General features: G+C 40.4%; 3 protein-coding genes across 5 annotated transcripts in view; 2 read left to right on the plus strand and 1 right to left on the minus strand.

Moving 5' to 3' along the window:
* The window catches only part of LOC138039212 (hemicentin-1-like), a 78,267-nt gene extending 70,397 nt beyond the window's left edge, over positions 1-7,870 (plus strand). For both annotated transcript variants that reach the window (XM_068885411.1, XM_068885412.1), the window contains 7 exons: positions 113-451; positions 1,840-2,160; positions 3,187-3,546; positions 4,476-4,504; positions 4,995-5,171; positions 5,548-5,695; positions 7,706-7,870. In XM_068885411.1, coding sequence (XP_068741512.1) covers positions 113-451; positions 1,840-2,160; positions 3,187-3,546; positions 4,476-4,504; positions 4,995-5,171; positions 5,548-5,695; positions 7,706-7,803 — 1,472 coding nt within the window. In that variant the 3' untranslated portion in view covers positions 7,804-7,870. The remainder of the gene's footprint in view (positions 1-112; positions 452-1,839; positions 2,161-3,186; positions 3,547-4,475; positions 4,505-4,994; positions 5,172-5,547; positions 5,696-7,705) is intronic.
* A 3,461-nt stretch (positions 7,871-11,331) lies between these two features.
* Positions 11,332-19,566, minus strand: LOC138039216 (stabilizer of axonemal microtubules 1-like). Its single transcript, XM_068885423.1, has 2 exons — positions 19,397-19,566; positions 11,332-14,005 (listed from the first exon to the last, which is right to left on the minus strand). The coding sequence occupies exons 1-2, from the start codon at positions 19,432-19,434 to the stop codon at positions 12,622-12,624; spliced, it is 1,422 nt and encodes a 473-aa protein (XP_068741524.1). The 5' UTR covers positions 19,435-19,566; the 3' UTR covers positions 11,332-12,621.
* Positions 15,687-21,260, plus strand: part of LOC138039213 (thrombospondin type-1 domain-containing protein 4-like) — a 40,492-nt gene continuing 34,918 nt past the window's right edge. Inside the window, exon 1 of one of the 2 annotated variants that reach the window (XM_068885420.1) lies at positions 15,687-15,871. The gene's annotated coding sequence lies outside the window, so the exon portion shown is untranslated. The remainder of the gene's footprint in view (positions 15,872-21,260) is intronic. The other variant, XM_068885416.1, reaches the window with a different exon arrangement.

The following is a 21,260-nucleotide window of genomic DNA, read 5'->3' on the forward strand; positions in this document are numbered from 1 at the left end:
TCTATGGGATCCATATGTATACAGTTGTTGAGGCTTCCTTGCAAACTGAAAAACGATGTGGACCAGTACTGAAGTTTAGTCTAACGATTCGTGTGTGTTCTCATGTTTCCAGTACCACCTTTAATCAGCAATGTAAGAGGAAAGTTTGAAGTAACTGACATCAGAGACATTGTTTCCATAACAACTGGAGCTGTTGTTACCATTCTTAGAGGTGTGGCTGTCCGAATAAAGTGCTTAGCAACCGGCGTTCCGACGCCAAAAATCACGTGGTACAGGAATCGTCCAGGAATGAAGAAAAGATATCCAGTTGTTCAAAGTGAACAGTTGAAAGTATTGTATGACCATTCTTTGTCGATATCACACGCCGCTGTCAATGACGCTGCTTATTTCACTTGTGTGGCAACTAACGTTGCCGGAGAAGATGAAGGATCAACACTTTTGAGTATCGGAGGTAAGATGGTTTTCAGTGTAGATGTTGCCGGTAACTGAATCCATCCATTTTCAGGTTGAATCCGTTTTGACCAAGGTTAAATTGGTGATCCTCATTTACCTAAGTTGAATACGCACTCAGATGAATTGACGAAACTTTATTTGGAGTCTAAATTAAGCCTAGAGAAAAATTAAGTTCGGGTTAGGATTAGTTTTGGTTATTATACATGGATATCAGTTAATTTATTATCCAAAAGTAAATAATGAAAAGAACTTTGTTGGAGTGAGCATGTTCGGCGTTGTAGTGTAGTGGCGAAGACACAGGATCGTAGATCTGGAGGATCATCGTTCGAGTACCGGTAAGTGCATAGTACTGTCCTTTGTTTCCTTGCTAAAATGGATGGACAAGTGTACTTATGAATAAAGAGACCTACAAGATGATACGAAATATTAAGAAGATGTGTTGAGTTGCGTAAGACAAAGCTTAAGGGAAGGTATAGATGATTTAATCCTCTTTTGGGGGGGGGGGGAAATGGGGGTTATAGCTGCTTTAAACTAGGTAGAGTGCATGTTCAACCTAGGTAAAATGAGGATCACCAGTTTAACCTTGGTAAAAACGGATTCAACCTGAGACCGGATTTTTCCGACAACATAGACAGTGACAAACTGGATGGCCGGTCGAAAGGCAAATAAATAGATGGACGCCGATTGCAATAAGCGTCACAAAGTGTTCCCTTGCAAGACAACTCCAACATCAGTCGTGTCTGGGAATACAAACAATTAACCTCACAAGGTGTCCTCTAAACTTCGCTTCTCAAGTTAACGTAAACATTTTCACTTACTCTAACCTTAGAAAAATACTAACCCGTATTCTTACCTTATTGTTTGAATTAGATTGCCAGCAAATGCTTGGACTTAAATGTTTGACATCAAAACTGGGGTGCATCTAATTAGCGGCATTTCTGCACACAAGTGGGCTGACTGATTAAAACGCAAACTGTCTGATTGATAACCTGGCTGGCTGTCTGGCTGGCTGTCTGATTTGAATCAGTCTTTCTGATTGACTGTCTTTTAAGATATATTATCACTGGATCGCAGTGTCTGGCAAATTGGCTAACATGCAAAATTGACTTGGCGTCATATGAGGGTTCAGCTTGTTGGTTCTCTAGTCTGCACCAAGAGGTATTCCGGTTTCCCCTCTCCTCAAAAAACCATCATTTGCCTTGATTTGCCTTAATTAAGTGTCTCCAATTAGTGCACCAGTGCTAGAACGACTAGACACTTAAATAATGTTCCCTTATTTCATTTAAGCTCACCTCTCCTTTTATGTTAATTGGTTTCATAACTTACAGTTTTTTTCAAGTGCTACATATTTTCGTGTTTCCTTTTTTTGTGTGTGTGTTAATTCAGCTCCTCCTTCTGTTCCGAGCCATTGGCATGGGGTTAAATCTCGCTTCAATATTCCTGAGCATGCGAGGAGAACGTCAACAGGAGCCATAGCTTCTGTAGTTAGAGGAGCTACTTTGCTTATCAAATGTGAGGCAGAAGGAAATCCTAAGCCAACGATTACTTGGGAAGTGTTTACATCAAACTATGAAGAGCGACACAGGGTTCTAGAAGATGGCACGTTGGTGGTACCAAGCGCAGAGCTTGAGGACGAAGGAAATTATACTTGTATTGCTAATAACTCGTATGGAACACTCAGAAGGACCACAACTGTCAGCATCTTAGGTTAGTTTTACTGCGGGTCAGACGAGGATGGCTTGCCAAACGAATGTGGATTTTAAAACGACAAAATTTGTGTATCAAATAAGTTGAAATAGGTTTTCACTTCGCTGCGATCGGTCCTACAAAATTGCTTCGCCGTTCGATTTAAAAGCCTTCCACAAACCACACTCCTTAACATGGGTTAACGCTCGCATCCATCAGCTTACATATCTCAGCACTATGGTCATCTTACATCCTTTAACATGTTTCATAACAAACTTTTGTTTTTCATTCAACCATCGACACAGCACCAGTTTTAGAAACCAAGCCCGTCAGATCTATAAAAGTCACTAAGTATTTGTTTTACTGGTGAAGGTTACTATGGGTTACTCTAAGCGATTCTCATCAATTTTGTGTTACAGTTATTTGAACTGAAAAAGCGGAAAATGTTGTTGTTTGACCCTTTGACATGCGGTGCGCGCACTGTAGTGGATATCGCTCGCGGACTGCATTTAAGCGCTCCGAGTTCGAATCCATGCTTCTGGGCTCCAAGTTTACCCAGCTTTCCATCCATTCGTTGTTGGTAAAATGAGTACCAGTATTTCTGGGGACAAGTTGTGCAAGCGACGGGATTGGAGTAGCGCTCACCGCTGCCGTAAGTTACGCTAGAAGCTAAAGAAAAAGGAGCCTTCGGCTTGCTTTCGACTTCAGTCGGCCCTTGTCTGGATCATTTGCATGCGCAATTTCCTGCGGAAGTTCGCTTTGGAGTTTTGTGCCGCCCTCCTGATTACTTTGTGAATGTTCGGTCTCGATGTATAAAGTGGACAAAATATTATTTCAAAGCTCGATCGTCGATGAAGTAAAGACAGAGAATTGAAGACCAACTCTTGTTTGCTAACATTGTCGTCGAAGTCTTAACTTTAATTATTTTACATTGCAGCACGATTGATTTCCCTCATTAAACCCTCCCGTTGTTTTGTGTAGGTTTCCTTCGTGCACGAAGCTGCCAAAGCGTTCCTAATCTGAAAAATCTGTCATTTATTCTTTCAGTTCCTCCTGAAATCCTGGATCGTCATTTCAGACACATTTCCTCGGACGAAAAACGAATCGAAGGTTACGCAATGGCTCATGCGGATATTAAACGGAATTCAATTTCCTATCTCACTATAGAAAGAGGCTACAATTTAATGCTGATGTGCACAGTGGTTGGCAAGCCCACGCCTGTTATTGTTTGGAGTAGAAACGGACAGTTAATCAGGAATGACTCAAGACATATGATTCTTCCAAGCGGTGTATTATTAGTGCGTCAGGTTGATACGAAGGAGTCTGGCCAGTACAAGTGTGTTGCCAGTAATATTGTTGGCAAAGATCAAGGATCTGTGCGCCTCATTGTGAAAAATGAAGCAACCGGTGAGTAGGGCTTCCTCTCATGTGGTAAGGTCACCCTATGTAATTGAATCCAGGTGGCCCTCGGTTCCAGATCCCAGCCCATGGGATTCCGGATCCCGAGTCATGGATTCTAGATTCCAAACTCACGGGCTCTACCACAATGGATCCTGGATTCTGGATTCCATTCAGTGGATTTCGAATTCCACGTTCTGGATTCCGGATTCCAAAGCCTCACATTTGGTGGATCCCGGATTACGGGTTCCTTCACATCTGGTGAGGTAATACTGCTTATGAATCTCCTATTTATTCATTCCTACACTTCTCCATTCATTTATCCACATCTATCATTCATCATTTCATCTACAGGGAGATCCTAAAGAGACGATTATGTGGGAAACGAAGCCGGCACCGAAACTTGTGCTGCATTGTTAAACAGAACTATTTCGGATTATTGAATCCTGTGAATATTAGCTAACCGTGTTATTTTAGGACTCGTCTTATTCTCAAAGCCCCTTCCAGATACTTTGATTCTCTTAAAAAGAACAGACTCTACACTTCTAAGTTGGCTGGGGTCCTAAGGTTTGCGTAGCTTTCTTCCGATCGGCAGTTGTTTTTTATTTTTTGTTTTTGTTTTCCGTTTCTTTTTTCTTTTTTTCTTGTTGCATATTCACTCATGGAACGGAGTCTCTTTACTCCTTTTCATTTTAAAGGAAGCTTTACGAAAGTAATAGAAGTTAGAACAATTTTAGGAATTCAGGTTGATTTTGATGTCATCGTAAAGTCAATTACAGAAGAATATGAACAAGCTGATCCTTTGACACATTTTGCGTGACATTTTTGCAAAGGAGTCTGTAAGAACTCAAAATCACTAGTTCGGCCCTAAGTTGTTTTAGGACAAGAAACATGGCAGTTTCTGATATCTTAGCGGCAATTATCTATGTTCATTGCAGGATACTGGAGGACAACAGCTTGGAGTAAGGTAACTTTACTTTGAAAATGTGAATGCACTTTGATGAATGTCATTAACCAGCCTTGGTCCTTTCCTTTGCATTGTGGAACACTGTGCCCAAGGCCTTTGTAGAGACTACGCTATATGTACTGACCAAGGCCGTTCAATCAATTTTTATTCGAAAGTAGTTAGGTTACATGACATAGCGAAACGGTGCAATTAGTCAGTAGACCTAACTCTATTTTCAATTTCATCTACTTTTTTTTCATACTTATTTTGTATAAAGTCATTTAAGTTATTTATCAAGTCATTTTATCCCTGGGAAGTTCCTGACAAAAGATTGAAATAAAGTAATAAATGATGGTGAAGCAGGAGATGTCGGCAGCTCATGGATTCCTTCCAGGTTAGCGGGCAAGATGGAGAATTTCTTCCAGCCTGCATGCCGCGCGGAAAAATAATTATCTTTTTCCCTCTACAATTCCCTCTATGGTTTTCTTACATTATGTTTCGTTTCTTCTAGTGTGGTAACTGTGTGACACACCTTCGCGGCTGGCAAGAAAGGCACATCAGTTGCATGGGTCCGGGGGGAAAGACCGTTAGTGAGCTTCACTGTATACACAAACATAAACCAAGTAAACGCCGGACGTGCATCCATAGAGATTGTCACGTGATTTGGCGAACAGCAGCATGGTCAGCGGTAAGTCCTGAGATACGTCCTGTCAGAGAAATTGGCTGATAGAAGCCCTTAGGTTATATTTGGTCACTTATTTCGAAAGACGCATTTAATTAGATGGACGCCTAATTACGGTAAATCCAGATGTCTATCTTTATTTGAGGACCAGAGAGTAAATGACAATTTGTGACGTTAAATGTCTACATTCTTCCTAACCTGGAAATATGGGTGATGTTGAAGTTGGAGAGAGGAGCAAGCGGACATTATATGATGCTTATAAGAATTTACGTGCATGTAATTTCCTGTATTTCTGGACATAACTGATTTGTGTAAAGTCGGCGATTTGATACCTGCTCTACCAGTTACTTATCTATCTATCATTCTTTGCCTTCTTCTGTAGTGTTCGCGGTCTTGCGGTTCCCACGGAGTTAAGCTTCGTAGCATTCAATGTGTTTTTACGAGAAGCTTAAAATTGGCCAAGGGTCAGTGCCAATGGCAGAAGAAACCGCCCTTGCAAGAGCCCTGTAACAGGAAATCATGCATACAAGGTTAGCCTCACACTAAAACCAAGCCGTGTTGTAAGTTGCAACCCGCGTTTTTTTTTTTTGTTTTCTATAATCATTACGAAAGCAATAATAAATGGAACTGGGAAAAAAAAAAGGAGACCTTACAGGTGGCCTTACAGGTGACCTTAAAGGTGGCCTCGAAAAAACGAAATTAGTTTAAAGATATTTATTATACCTTTTGATAATCAAATCTCGCGGGAAAGCATACCTTTAGTGGACTGCCCTGTAGAATACGGCTGCTCAATTGATGGTGTGTACCGATGAATGATAAATGTCAGGAGCCCATCAACCGGAGCCTCCATCCAGACTATATCCTTGAGTCAACCTTTGCCCGTATCTTTTTATTTTTAGAATATTTTGTGAGACGAACGCGATCACTGGTGCGTGACTGCTTGTGATGTAATACAAAAACTTTGCTCTGATTGGACGGCATAATGCATTCGCGGAAATTCGAACGTCTAAAAATAAAAAGATACGGGCAAAGGTTGTCTCCAGGGGTTTATATGGGAGATTGATGCTCCGGGTGATGGGCTCCTGTAAATGTAAGATGAAACACTAAAAATGTCCTTTTTTCCATCTCATTGTATGAAAACTGGTTTAAGTAAAGGTGGAACATACAAATTTTTAAAGAGTCGTCCATTTTGAATAGCACACTTCGCGTTTAGACTGTAGTGGCACGTTTGCTTGTCCATGTTTTCATGCAGATTGGGTTTAAGAGTCTGATTTACACTTTAAGCCGTCCACATGTGTCCGGATATTTTTGAATACGGAGACTTTTTTCTCCGTTTAAAAAAATAAATATGAGAGAATGATAACCACACATTAATCGAATCCCATCTGGGGCTCAGATTTTTCCGAGTTCCCAGTGGGTTCAATTGTAATACCTTTCATTTAATATGTGTTAATCATTCTCTCACATTCGCTCACTTTGGTGGTTGGTTGGCCGCATCATTCACAGAAATACAGGCAACTGGATTTCAATGAAGCTCTCAATGTGACTGCGCGATGTAGTTATGAGCTATGCTGTCAGTCGCTATTTGACTCTGTGGCTGCGTGATGCAGCTTGAGTCAAAGACCCATATTTCACCCTTTCTCACCATAGAGTCTCCAGTAGCTGAGTGGTTAGAGCATCCGTACTAGATCACGGAGGGTCGTGGGTTTGAATCCCATCAGGGGCTCGGATTTTTCCGAGTTTACAGTGTGTGTTAAAGAAAATACGCGTCCACACGTAGGGTATTCAAATCGTATTCACCAGTCCACACGAAAACGCTAAAACGATGCGAGTACGATAGTTTCCCTTACAAAGCATGCGCAAAGCTAGCAATTTATGAGCCCGCACGCAGCAATTTGGCGCCAATTTTCGTTTGGTGTTGATCGGTGTTCATATTTAGTGTTGTTTACATCTTCTAACATGTCGAAATCAGCGAAAACATTGCAGTAAATCTGCGAAAATTGACCTTTCTATTAACCTTCTGTTTAATCGTTTCACAGCCCTTATTGTCGTAGCTGACACGGAAAGCAGCCTTGCCATGTTTATTCGCTTCCTTAAATACTCAGCTTGAAGATTTAACAACGTAAAATGCAACTGCATGCGAGCTACAAACTTGAAAGAAGCCCGAGAAGTAAAGACACAACTTATCTTCATTACGAAAGACCGGGGATGACTGGACTCGAGCGATGACATCATCGTATTCAAAAACGTCCGTTTTTGCCTGTCCACACGTATTCGGAAAGTACGCATTTTCAAAAGTCTCCACTCTGGAGACCGTTTGCGGTGACGGAATACGTCGTTTACGTGTGGACGGACGGGAAAACCAAAAAAATATCCGGACGCGTGTGGACGGGGCCTCTAATTAGTCGATGGTTTGTTTATTTATTTATTTATTTATTTATTTATTTATTTGTATCCTCTATTTACACCGTAGGTTCCTTTAGTTTCTCTTTCAAACGTACTTTGCACAACTCAAAACGTTTGCTTCTTTTCTTTGTTAGCTAACTGCACCGACAGCGCCAGATACTGCCAAAGAATCAAGCAACTCGGAATGTGTCCCGTGTATTCTCGCTGGTGTTGTGACACTTGCCGCAATTAAATTAATGGTGAAGAAGATAACTCGAAATTTGAACAAGAATATTCTATTTATTAAACCTGAAAATGGTCACGGTGTGGTTTTTGGATACATTCCGTAAATATAATCTTATATTGTACACTATCTTAAAATATGGAATGCCTATATATTCCAGAATATTGCGCGCCTCGAGTAAATTTTGATATCTGATCTGTCTTTTGTTGACTGGCATAGCTTATGTGTAGAGGCAAACCCGAAAAGACAATTTCGAATGAGAAATATTAATGATTTTATTTACAAAGTTCTTAAATAGCGTATTGTTACCCTACAAGGCGTCTGTCTGGTCAGTATTTTGAAGATAATTATAGTTATGGCTCATTTAAATAATTCACTTTCAATGCGCTTTCAATGGTCTGATCAAATCTAAATGAACTATGCACAATAAAATTTCTAAAAAGAAATGTTTTCAAACGTTGCTTAAAAATGGAAACAGATTCAGAGTATTTGATATGATTAGGTAAACTGGTCCAGATTTTCGTTGCATAATGTGAATATGAACGGTAGCTCTAAGCCATGGTGTTAACAAGAGGAATTTGTAAAAGAAAACAAACAGGTGAGCGAAGTAAACGAACCGGTTGGGATTTGACAAGTAGTGAAGACAAATAGTATGGAATTCAATCATTTAAAACTTAAGATAAAGGTAAAGGTAAAGTCTCTGTTACGAGGCTAGGAAGGCCCATCAGGCCGGCACTTATCTCCGGTTTCCGTAGCATGAAGCGACTAGCTAGGCGTATTTCTACTCCCCCCTGGATGGGATGCTAGTTCATCGCACGGTTACCCCCAGCATTTTTGCCGGTACCCATTTATACACCTGGGTGGAGAGAGGCAAAGTGTCTTGCCCAAGAACACAACATAATGTCCCCGGCTAGGACCCGAACCCAGACCACTCGATCCGGAGTCGAGCACTCTGACCATGAAGCCACCGCGCCTCCCACAAAACTTAAGATAGCTGGTATGAATAATGAACAAGGTCGGCAGCTATTGACCGAATGCAAAAATGGCCGCCAACAAATTATTCTTTTGTCTTTGTGTTAATTATCCTAACTAGCCTCGTTTTACAGCCCAAATTCTTAATTTTACGCATGTGAACGAGGCTAGTTAGGCTAATTAACACAAAGACAAAAGAGTAATTTGTTGGCGGCCATTTTCGCATTCGGTCAATATGACATTACCCACCGGCAGAAATTGTACTGCGCCTCGACAAGCTTATCGTTGGTTTTCACTCACGTGACCGGCGGCCCTGCTTTTATACTCCAATACAAAAGTTGCCGGATGAGTAATTTTTACATCAACATGGCAACAGTGACGTCAACTGAAAACCAAGGAGCTTAGATGACGTCATCGACTGCTTTGCAGTGTAGAAAACACTTCGAGACTGCGGAGCAGTTCGTGGCGCGTAAATAGACCGATGATCAAAACTCTAAAAGGCAAAAATGTGGCATGGTGTTAAAGAAAAAATCTCGAGGTATTGTCGACCTAACGAAAAATAGGTTTTTGCCCAATCGTGGAAAAGCAATAAAACAAATAGCAATTGATTAAAATAAAAATATTGAAATAAATTTATAAACCAGAATTTATATTGTCCGGGACCACTTAATTCTGTTAAATCTGTTCCAGTTTGTTCTTCAAAAGCACCAGTTACCCAAAAATTGGCGTAATAATCAGCCTAAGTTGCATGAAAGCAGGCTCTTAAAACAATGATGTCGCGCAGTCGAAATAAGGGGCTCACCAAGCCCCTACATTTTGACCGCGGCGCGCCATTTTCAATGCAAGAACCTGCTTGCAGGCTATAGCCAAAGTAGCTACTTTATTTTGCGTGCGTTTGAGACCGCAAAGTAACTCGCCAAAGACACGCCCAGGGCCTGTTTTTCAGAAGTCCCGAAAGCCGGTGTTTCGAGCCCGAAAAACAATTGGTGGAACTAAGATCTGTTTGTTTGTTTGTTTGTTATTAGTTCGAGCAGGTTGAAGTATTGGCAGCTATAGAGCTGATGTGGACCTGCTATACCCACCCACCCGTACACTTACTGTTTATCACTGTTTATTCTGAAAACTTTAGATTTGATCGCGTTTCCAAGACCAGAGAAAACAAAACAACTGCAATATTTCATGGCAGCAAGCGTTATCTTTTTGGAAATAAAATGAGTCTTGAGTCAACCGCAGTACACCCAAAAAGGTTTGGGACCTTCGAGAAACGCGTGCTTCCCCCACTCCCTACCAGTACCGAGCTACTCATCGTGGTTTAGAACCCACTCTGATCATTCATTAGCGACAATCAGATTGGCGTACGAGAACAAGTTTTCTGTACTGCGCACGCGCATTATGTTTAAAGACCGAACATTTTCGAAACGCGCGTGCTTAGACCTGAGAACTCGTACTCCAATCTGAAGGTTGCTAATTCATTCAAAAGCATTTTGTGGTATCGGATTCACCTCCTCACGGCACAAAAAACTCGTGGGGCATGAGCAAATACTTCAGGGTACAAATAAAACAGCACAAAGTGAATAAGTAGAGCCTCAGTCGACAGTTTAATTGCAGTTTAGGGGTGCAGGAATGGCGCAGTGGTGACAGCACTCGCTTCCCACCAATGTCACGGTGGCCCTGGTTCATGACTCGGCGTCATGGGGGTTGAGTTTTCTAGTTCTCTACTCTGCACCGAGAGGTTTTCCTCCGGGTACTCCGGGTTTCCCCTCTTCTCAAAAACCAACGTTTGCTTTGATTTGCGTTAGTTTGTTGGTTTTAGTTAGTTGCAGTGTCCCCAATTAGTGCCCCAGCAGCGTTAGAACCCTCTTAGAAGCCTAGACACTTAAATAAAGTTCATTTCCTTTCCTTAATTACACCACGCCCACACTGTGAAAAAACCTTCTATTGCTGTGATTTATAATCTTTAGGAAATCGATATTTTTAACAGCTGTATCTTGTTTGCAGACTTCCTTTTTATCTCGTCACCGATCTTTTCACGGCTGTCATAAAAGCTGCAAGACAAAGTGATCGTGTTCCTGTTGAGCATGCGCTGTTGTCGCTGTAGAACACTGAAATAGAAAACTCATCGCTTTTCTACGATTGGCCATATGATAATCTACCCGCTGTCAGCACAATTGCACTGCTCGCAAGAGAAGCTGTCACTTGACCAATCAGAAGGAGGTGACGAAGTTTAAACCTGCAAAATTTGGAGAAATAAGAACTTTGGACGTAGCGAAAGCGAATGTTAAACAGGAAAAGAATTGTTTCTTCTTCACGGAGGTTTTTCTCGCGGAAAAAGAATAAGACTGCGGTAAAGAGACAAGCCAAAAGAAAGCGACATGGTAGAATATTTTACGAATAGCATACTGAAGCATTCGCCTTTCACTGATGTGTTCTGGGTTCGATTCGACTGTGTTCCGGGTTGATTTCCGGACACGACATAATTTTTGACTCTGCTCTGTCCGAAAACGTTATCATTCGATGTTCCTATTTTCCCGTACCAACATTTGACTTATTTGTTGGGGCTACACATAATGATAATCATCATCATCGTTTATTCAACCTTTTGCGCAGCATAAACTGAATTACAAGGCAGGTCAATAATTACATGCAAATACTTCTGAATTGTGACTCAAAACTACAAATGTTGTATATATTAATAAATGTAAATATTAAATACTATGTCTGTTAAGACATATCATATTTCGGTTTTTTCAACGTGATTCTGGTATTTGATGGTGAAAAATTTGTCTGTTAGTTTTTGAAAAGGCAGGCACAGAAACAGTTTCTCCTGTTCTAAGGGCATACGGTGTTGTGTGTGTAACACGCGGCACCAAGTTACGTAGCGCGTGAGAAGAAGAGTAACTTCGCTTGAGAAATGTTATGCACGCATCCTCCCTCCTCTGGCACAGCGAAATTAAGCCTGATTCTTAAGAGCGTCCTCATAGCACAGAGGCGGGAAAATAAATTTTTAGCGCCCTCTTTTGAACCGATTCAATGTGGTCACTTAAGTACTGCGTGAGGCCAGCCCAAGCGGGGCTCGCTGCATACTCTAAGACAGACCTGATAATGCTACAATAGACTAGAATAAGCTGCCTATCAGTTAGCTATAGTCTGCACTTCTTAAGATCTCGTAATGCGTATAGCCGCCTACTCCCTTTCTTTACAATATGAGTAACATGCTCCTTCCATGTTAAGTTATCCGACAGGTGAACCCCTTTCTATCAGAGAGCTACCAACTAGTAGAGGGGCTGGCGGAAACGGGCAATACTGCGAAAATCTAATACACATTTCCTTGCAAATTCGATGACTGTAGCACCATCTACATATTTAACTCTATTTGAACAGTTAGAGGCCATTATGTTCACAAGAATACAAAACAGGAGAGAAGCCAGTATAGTTCCTTGAGGAGTTCCGCCATTCAGCCATATGGGTGGAGACAGAGCCACCCCCACCCTCACCCTCTAGTTTCTGTTAGTGAGAAAGGCAGCAATCCGGCCTCACTAAATGTGTGTCCACATCCAGGTTATCCAGTTCACACAACATGGAAGTGCATGCATTGTTAATTCACCCTTTGGAATGTGCGAAAAACTTGATATATAGCCCCAGTATAAGAACTGCGTTAACTGCTTTTTCATTCAAAAATACCACCAAAAATAGTCCAATATGATAAAATTTGAATTTATAAAATTGCGTGAAACTGGTTATAAAATTAATCACTAAAAAACTCATTGTGGGAGAATACAATATTGCCGGAAAATCATTTAACAAATTTCTATCAACTTATAATACACTATCGATCTCTTGTATATGTGTATGAGTTTATGTCACTGCAATGTCAGTATGATTGTGAGCATTTTCGGTGACAGCGAACATTTTATGACCAGTTTCCGTCTCGTGATCAAAAACCAACGTTCCTGTTCCCTTGGTCAGTGTTTCGGAGGCCGGACACGTGATCCGAGGCCAAGTATAGTCGTCGTCGTAGACGGTATCCTTGGCGATTTCCTCCGAAGTCTTAAATAGGGTGCTCCGGTCCCGGAACATTTTCGGCGGCACGACGTTAAACCTCTTGTACTTATCGAGGAATTCTGACTTTTCGGGACTCCTTTCCTGAACTGGAGGAAAGATTTCATTCCTTATCTTTGGCCCTTTAGAGTGCACGACCGGCTCGTAGAACCATTTGAAGCTAAGGCCATAGTTGGTCTTGTCATCAAGTGCGTCTTCTCGTCCGAAGCGCAGCTTAGTGCGGGGTCTAGCGGTCTTGGCTGGCACAGCCTTCTTTCCAAAATGCGCATAATCCATATGAGTGGTCTGGCAGTCCATTGTCCCATCCGGTGACTTGTACTTCACCGGTTCTACTTGCTTGCGCGGTGAAATCTCCCAGGTTTTGTAATCGTCAGTCTTTGTAGTCGTTTGCTCCATCGGTTTGTCGGTTTTGAACAGATCACTTTTCGGATTATACATCGGAGCCTTGGGCGCCCCACGCAAATCTACAAAATCTTCCTTGAAAACAGAGTTGCTATTAAACGGTTCTTCGGGCGGGACGCGTTCTTCTTGTTTTCGCTGATATCGCGGTGGTATCTCTTTGCTGTTAAACTCCGTCCTGTAATTTGTGGAATTTGCAACTGAGCCATCGCATTTGATCTTGTCCGGCTGTCTTGCAGTTGGGCGTGGCGGTTGGTTAAACCTCAGGAAGTCCTGGCGATGAATCGACGTCTCTCTGAACGGCTCTGCAGGAGGCGCATAAGAGTTACTTGCGGTCACACGTATTACACGTTGCGGCTTGGAACTCCAGCCTTTATAATCGTCATGCGAAATGGACTTGTACAAAACCTTGGCGGACGGGGCACGCATAGTTTCTCCGCGGAGATACGGGGGGATTTTAGCCGGCATGGTACGAGTGCCACGGTAATGATCCCTATGTTCCGATACTGTTTGAAACGGGTTCTTGTTGGGTACGTACTTTTCAGGTTCTTTCTGCTTGGGGGGAGTGACTTGAAACGCTACAAAGTCCAACTTTTGTGTTGTATCTGTACCCACGTCTCCCTCGCTATGGATTTTATCAGTTGGACGGAGAAATGGTCCCCTGGTCCGCTGGCCTGGTAGATAATTGGTTTTGTACTCTGAGTTAACATGACAGCGATCTTGATTGGACTTATTGATGATTCGGTTGGGGCTTGAGCCTTCGTGTGGACAACGATGGCGTCTGTGAGATAAAAATTTTAAAAAGAAAGTTCACTCCTGAAGATCTCATCCTTAAATGCCACTTAAACTCCAGAAAAAAGTTGCAATAGCCCAAATCGGCTAAGTTAGGCCCGATTCACAAGGTGCCGGACAAATTTTCTACCGGTAGAAAATTCGTGCATTTAGGGGTTTCGTACACACGGAACCACGCTAAACGTACGAAAATTTAGACGCCTCGCCCTTCAAAAATTTGAACGCCCAAATTGGGGACGAATTTTTTAGCCGGTACGGTCGTGTATTTAACCGACGCGCTGTGAACACCTTGACCATCCAAATTTTTGCACGACAAAAGTTTTAAGACAGCTCTCGGAACGTTTTGTGCGCTCTCGCTTTGTGCGAGGCTTACACCACGTAGTAGCCCGGCAAAGACGTGGTTGCATGGATATGTGGTAACTTAGCTACTATTGTTAGCCGTTCTCTCTCTTGACGCCATTTTGGATTTCGTAAAGTAGAGCTCTGCGCATGAACGGATGGTAAAACCACTGACAAAGGTTAAACTTCAATCTGGTTTGTCAGTTGCGTGTGAACAATATTGCACGGTTCCGTGCGAACAAAATGACCGGTCAAATTTTTCAATCGGTAGAAAATTCGCACCGTGTGAATCGGCCTAAATGTTGACTTGTACCCAATTCAAATCTCCCGGGGTTTGTGTATTGTATTTGCATTATAATGTAGAATTCACATTTAAACGATATGGAAATAACTGGAACAAAACGTTTTATCCCCAAAGCGTTTGAATTGGGTGCAACAATGAGTTAGCCTATTTTTTCTATTTTGTTCTTACAGCTGTGCATAGTTAATACAGGGGACTGGTTTGGAAGCTCGGCAAACATCAGAGTTAACAGGAGCAAACAAAGATGCCAAGATTTAGGTTTGAAAGTCCACGACCGTGCACAATCGTTTGTTTTGCGCTCATACACTATGCATGAATGAGGCCCTGACAGGGTAAATTTCGACAAGCGACATGACCCAAAAAGTAGCGACAGCACATAAAATGAAATTTCGACAGTGACGTCAAGGCCGAGAATGAGCCGATTTAAACCCCGACTCGAGTGATTTTAAAATTCAGACAAGCGACACGAGATCGCCCCCACCCTGTCAGGGCCTCATGAATTACGTAAGCAACACGTTTCTATTGGTTAGTTCCTCAGTACGGAGTAAACAACTGTTGTGTTTTGTGCAAGGTCAAGGCCAACAAAGAGAACAAAAACCTACAACAAAGAAATTTGCCGGGTTTCATAACCATTCCCCTCTATTAACTACGAGTTATGTAATCAGTTACCCTGTTGTGCAGTTTTTAGTTTTAATTCATTACCCTGTTTTGCTTGATTTTGCTTGTTTTTTAACAGCATTTTTTTCACAGATAGAAAAACCTGCAGGCCTTGGTTGTTCAGAAATTTATTACTAACGTTTTTTTAAACCATTCTCTACTTTCTCAAATCCCATAATAGACCGCTTTTATCCACAAAAAATTGCATAGGCATTGTTTTCGATTTCTCTTGGGACATCTTCATGTCCCAGGAGAAATCGAAAACAATGATTATGCAAAATTTGTGGGGATAAAAGCGGTCTATTATGGTTTGAGAACGCAAAGCACCCTCGCCTCCGTTCTCATAGGCTAGGTCACTGAGCAAAACAAACGGACTTTCTCCATTCGTGTACACTGGACTTCGGCATATTTAACAGAAGGAAAACAATGTCAAACAAAAGGAAGAAAAACGTGCCAAGATTTTACTCTACGCTACAGTCCAAATTTGCCGGTAACTGTTCACCAAGCGGTTGGAAAGTTCCTGTCCATTTACTCTACGCCCTTGAATACATAATACAGGTAATCTTATACTAATTGAGAGCTAAACCGAAGAAAAAAACAATCCTTTCGCTTTTGGATGAAAAACGGTCAGCATCATTTTTCTACAGGTAATCACATGATTTCGAGTGGAGAATGGAATAAATGAGAAAGAGTGATTAACAGAATTACTCGAACCCAAAGAACGACTTCGAAAACAATTATTACAAATGTTTATTCATTTAGAATTTCAGGAGAAAAATCAAGTGATTACTCATCAACAATATACATAATAGAAACAAGGCCGTGTAGCACTTATATTTCGACAGAATTATCCTCCAATAATTAGAAATCTTGAGATAGATAATCATAATTAAGGCTTCTGCATTGTGCACTCTTTTCTCCCTTTCACAAGTCATCTATGACTTTGTTTGTTCACTGACCAATAAGAATGCTTGCTTTTAATGCTTTAGTTTCCACTAAGTTACCTGAAAACTGCATTTTTTTCTTTGCCAGTAAAAGTGGAGAGATTTTCCCATGTGTATTATTCGGAGAGATAACCGCCTTGTGAATATGGTGTATGAATTCTCTAAAGTCAGTTTGTGTTACAAATACTCTTCCTCAAAGCTTTTCAAATTGCACCCCACAGAGAGTGGATAACATCTATCAAGGAGAAGTGGAAACGTTTTATTTGGTTCAAAATATAAGTTTGCCATGAGTGTCATTGATGTTAAGGCACAAACCTCCTCTGTGATATTTAACAATAATATTATAGACCTGTAGCCCTTGTGGGCTATGGGTCACTGTTAAAAACTGGATCATTGGATAATGCAATTCAAGAGTTTTGATTGGCTAAGCCATCATGGGTTATGAGCCATTATACAATGATCTACAAACACGGCAAGCATATGTGTGATTTTTGGGCCTTTTTATTTTTATTGTAGTCTAGTTTTCTATATTTTGGGGTCGTTTTTAATAAAACAATTATTCCACTCGCGCTTGTTGGATATGAGATTATTATAGTCAACTTGCCTCGTTGGCTATCTATCATCTCATATCCAACGCGCGCTCATGGAATACTTGTTAAATAGCCCATGAGACGAAGCCAAATGAGCTATTGACCCATGGCCCTTTAGGGCGAAGGGTCTAATTGTTTTGCTATCACTCAACTAGTTGGACAGAAAGGCAATAAAAAAGTTAGCAAATGCAATCTGAAGAAATGTTTATTTGGGAATACAACGAAAGAAAGTGTCACGCTTTTCACTAATTGAGGACCATTACTAACAATCCTCTAGTAGCATAGCTAAGTAAAATGCAGGATTTGCATTAGGCCCTATTCACACAGTACCGGACTAAAAAGTGAGCATCATAAATATAAAAAAAAGATAAATACCAAAAATGTGATGCACAAAGACTTTTAAGGAGACTTGTGGGGTTTCTTAGCTAAACATGTTAAGAAATGCTTACACCCCACAGCATACCTACCAGTAAGCTTTCTATGTCAGCTGGTGAATCAAATAGTACTACAATAGTTCTGGAAGTGCGCATGCGATAATAATTTGCTTAACCTACTGAGTTTAAATTTCCAGAAATGTCAATCGGTTGTATTTCCCGTTTTGCTCAGGAATTGTTTTCATTTTTTAAATGTGTTGAGCTCTTTCATCAATTTTGGAAAAAAAAAATGTAATTAAGTAAATAGTGAATAAATTTCAGGGTTTTTCGCTTACGTTTTGGAGACCATCAACACAGTCATGTGGCTTGGCAATGCTGTTATTGAAGCCCTTAATGTATTGATATGACGAAGTGAATGGGTGATGCAGTTCCAGTCAAAGCTCTCAAATTACGTTACCACACCATCAAGTCTCCATTAGCTCAGTAATTATAGTACCTATCTAGAGTGTGGAAGGTCATGGGCTCAAATCCCATTAGGTACTGACCAGTGCCATTTTTTCCAAGGACCATCAGTCCTCAAATGTTAACAGTACCTTGATTTTAGAAAACCTACCAATGTCAGATGCTTGTCCTAAACCGATCCTAAACTTTGTTCTTTTGGGTTTAACAAAAAAACTCATCCTATATATATTCATATATATCGAGACGAATTTCTGGAGTCGGACTAGTTCAAAAACATTTAATTGCTACTCGGAGTTTCATGCTTCTAATGAAGCAATCATCAGACAACTGACAACAATAACGGTTACATGTAAAGATATACAAATTTGAAGGTGGGGAACAATGCTTGCTAGCATAACATGTCAAGATGTGATTGGATGGCAAAAGCGAGTAAGACTATTTTAGGTGAACGTGCTACTTAACAGAAATTTCTTAGAATGTCTACAGGTTGATGTCATTTCGTTTCTATGGTTAAGTGTCGACATTTCCGGCTTACAAATTATGAAATATAAATTCCCATAGGCAAAGTTTACATTTTTTTTTGGCATTAGAATACGACCTAGCTTGCTTTACTTTTTTCACAGCTCTGGTTTAACCATCGAGCACTTTTATAGCAGATGAAGTCTTCAGTTTTTCCACTGGCAGTCATATTCATATATATCTATATATGTATATATATTCCTTATAATTTTGAATGGCAAATATTTATGGCATAATTAAAATACTACATAACCAAGGCCTTGTCAGGTTGTCACTTTTTTAAATTGTATTTCGCTGTCTTATTAAAATTAAATTTCTAGTTGCGTGACGTGCAAAAGTTGAATTAATTAATTTTATTTACCTTTCTCCATTTTCGTTTATACTAGACTTACTAGACACATAGCAAAACAGGACGAAAATTGTATATTTTCTCTCTCGTAAGTTACGATCATTGTGCTTGCGTCCAGTTTCGCCAACAGTTAAAATCCTTCTTTTTACAAAGAAAGAACATTGTTGTTTTAACTTGAGACGACCGACAAGTCGTGATCGGCATCAATTATCACTCGAGCAATCAAACAACCACAAAATTCATAAATATGTTTAGTTAAATTCCTAATCGCATGATCATGTAAATATCGCTTCTATTGCAAAATCGAAAAGTATCCAAAGGTAAGAGCTACTCCATGAACGAGCAATAAGCGCAATACATTACAGGTGACAATTCTGCCAACAACTTTAACACTTTCAAATGGAACAGTTCGTCTTCTAATTAGAAATTGCCGGCCAAACATTCGATGTCCTTTGCCTTAACAGCATTAAAAGCTTAACCAAACTGAATTTCACCACCAGGTTTCTGTTCAGTTGCTCCTCTTTTTTTTTTTCCCTTTTTGGTCTCCCAATAAAGCGAGTGGACATTACGATTCGTTTGGCAATGAAATTTAATACTGAGTTCTTTGAATGAACAGCTGCCATTTCGTTAAATAAAATTAAAGATCAAAGGCCCTTGAGTTATTCTGAATCTCTTTGTTAGCGACTAAGGTATAAGAAAAGCGCGAAGTCGCTCATTTCGATTCTCAACAAAGCAGGCCTTCTGAGGAAAGGAAACTTCAAACTCAAAGCTTATTTAGGATCGAATAAACCGAGCTTTGGAATTCGACACTCGGCTACTACAGTCGTCTTTATCTAAAAGCTTACCCGCAAGTGCAGATTTGACAAATACACTTTTTTTTCATCGTAGCAGTTTTTGTGGTTGTAGCTCATGAAGAAAGCAGTTTAATATCTCTCCCTGACATAGTGTATTTCCTTCCAAGAAGTTGCTTTGCCATACACAAATCCTATTCGATAAGTTGCTATGGTGATCGAGTGCCAAGAGTGTCTTTATCCTCAAGGGATTTGTCACGACAGCTAAATTTGAATACCTTGTCCAAGAAACGCATTTAATACATAATTTTACTGAAAAGTAAGCCAACTGAACATTTATTATTAGGCAAAATGCTGGATGACAGTTTTAATTAGTTAGGAGCACTCCAATGAAGAATGAGCGCCAGAGAAAAGAGAAAAGAGGCTTGTACAGTGCTAGACGCTTCAACAATATGTTGGCCAAAACAGCGCTGTTACTAGGTCCACAATGCTGAAGCGATTAGCGTGGGGTTTATGTATGGGAAACATGCAAAACTTTTTAAGGAACGTCAAATCTTAAGGGGAAAAGTTCGTATTTCCCACCTCAAATAAAGTTATCGTATCTTCCAAACTCTGACGAACATTCCTGGAACGTTCCGGCTTTCTCCGACACCTTTTTGGCGAACATTTTAAAAAGTAAACAAAAGTGTTTTATTCTTTTACCCACAGTTTTCATTGTAAGGCAAACTTACTGCACTCATTGCAACCGTGGCCAATGAGCTGGAAAAAAGTTTTGTAGAGCAGTGTAGTTTTCTAAAACGTTCTTTAATAATCGGGGACATTTCTGTCTAAGAGTGATATCAACGAGGTTTGTCCGGTTTGTAAGTAGAGACACTTCAAATCAAAATGTATCGATTTTCTTAAAATTCTTTTTCTTATTTTGCCTGACTCGTGCTTTCTGCCTGAGAGCCAGCTTATTATAGTGGTACTACGACCAAAAAAAGATTTCTTTTTTTTCTTTGGATTTCGAAACTATGTTAACTAAACACTAAATGATCCAAGTTTTAAGTTCTGATTTTAAAAAAACACCTGTTTATTTTAACTGCAATTTTCTTATTTATTGGTCCGCCATTACTAAATTTAAAATCTTGAGGGAGCTGGGTCGAGGAGAAAATGACGTCAAACACTCACTAGTTTAAGAATGCAATGCGTGTGTACGCGCTGAATTAATATGCAGCACGGGAGTTTCGGGCTTTCAGACTTTTAAACCCGTGTTTTGCATATATAATAAATTGCGTTTACACGCTGAAATTTTAAGCTAGTGAGTAAATGACGTCATTTTCTCTAGATCCAACCCTCTGATGCCCAATCGGTCAGTTTTGAACGTGAGTAATGGCGGACCGTGAAATCCAAAACTTACACTCAAAATAAACAGCCTTCGGATAAAACTCAAAGCTCAAAATTTTGCCAGTTAGGTGTTAAAGCGAACACGCTTTCAAAATCTGAAGAAAAAAAGGATATGATTTTTTGATCATAGTACCACTTTAAAAGAAGTCCATCGGTAACCTTTGTGGAATATCGATTTGTATATAATTCCCTTCTTCTGACGGAATCGAAGTGCAATGAAAAGCCGTTCATCGAGCGTTCATGGTGGAGATTCAACTACGGGAAGTGTTAAAGGGGCTAGGTCACGCTATTTTAGGTAATTTGTTTCATTTTGTTAATTATGAGCTCTAAACGTCAAATTGGCAGAGCAAGAGTCTTTCATTTGCAAAATCACGGCCACATAACAACTGAGAATGATTTTCCAGCTTTGTAAATGACATTTTGATATAGATTGATATAAATTTGAAAAAAGGTGGGCCGACGTTTTTCAAATTTACCCAAATTCAATCCACTTCAATCCTCTCCAGTTTTGTCCATCCATGTCCCTTCTTGG

The sequence above is a fragment of the Montipora capricornis genome, chromosome 2 (assembly GCF_036669925.1).
Source record: "Montipora capricornis isolate CH-2021 chromosome 2, ASM3666992v2, whole genome shotgun sequence".
Taxonomy (NCBI): domain Eukaryota; kingdom Metazoa; phylum Cnidaria; class Anthozoa; order Scleractinia; family Acroporidae; genus Montipora; species Montipora capricornis.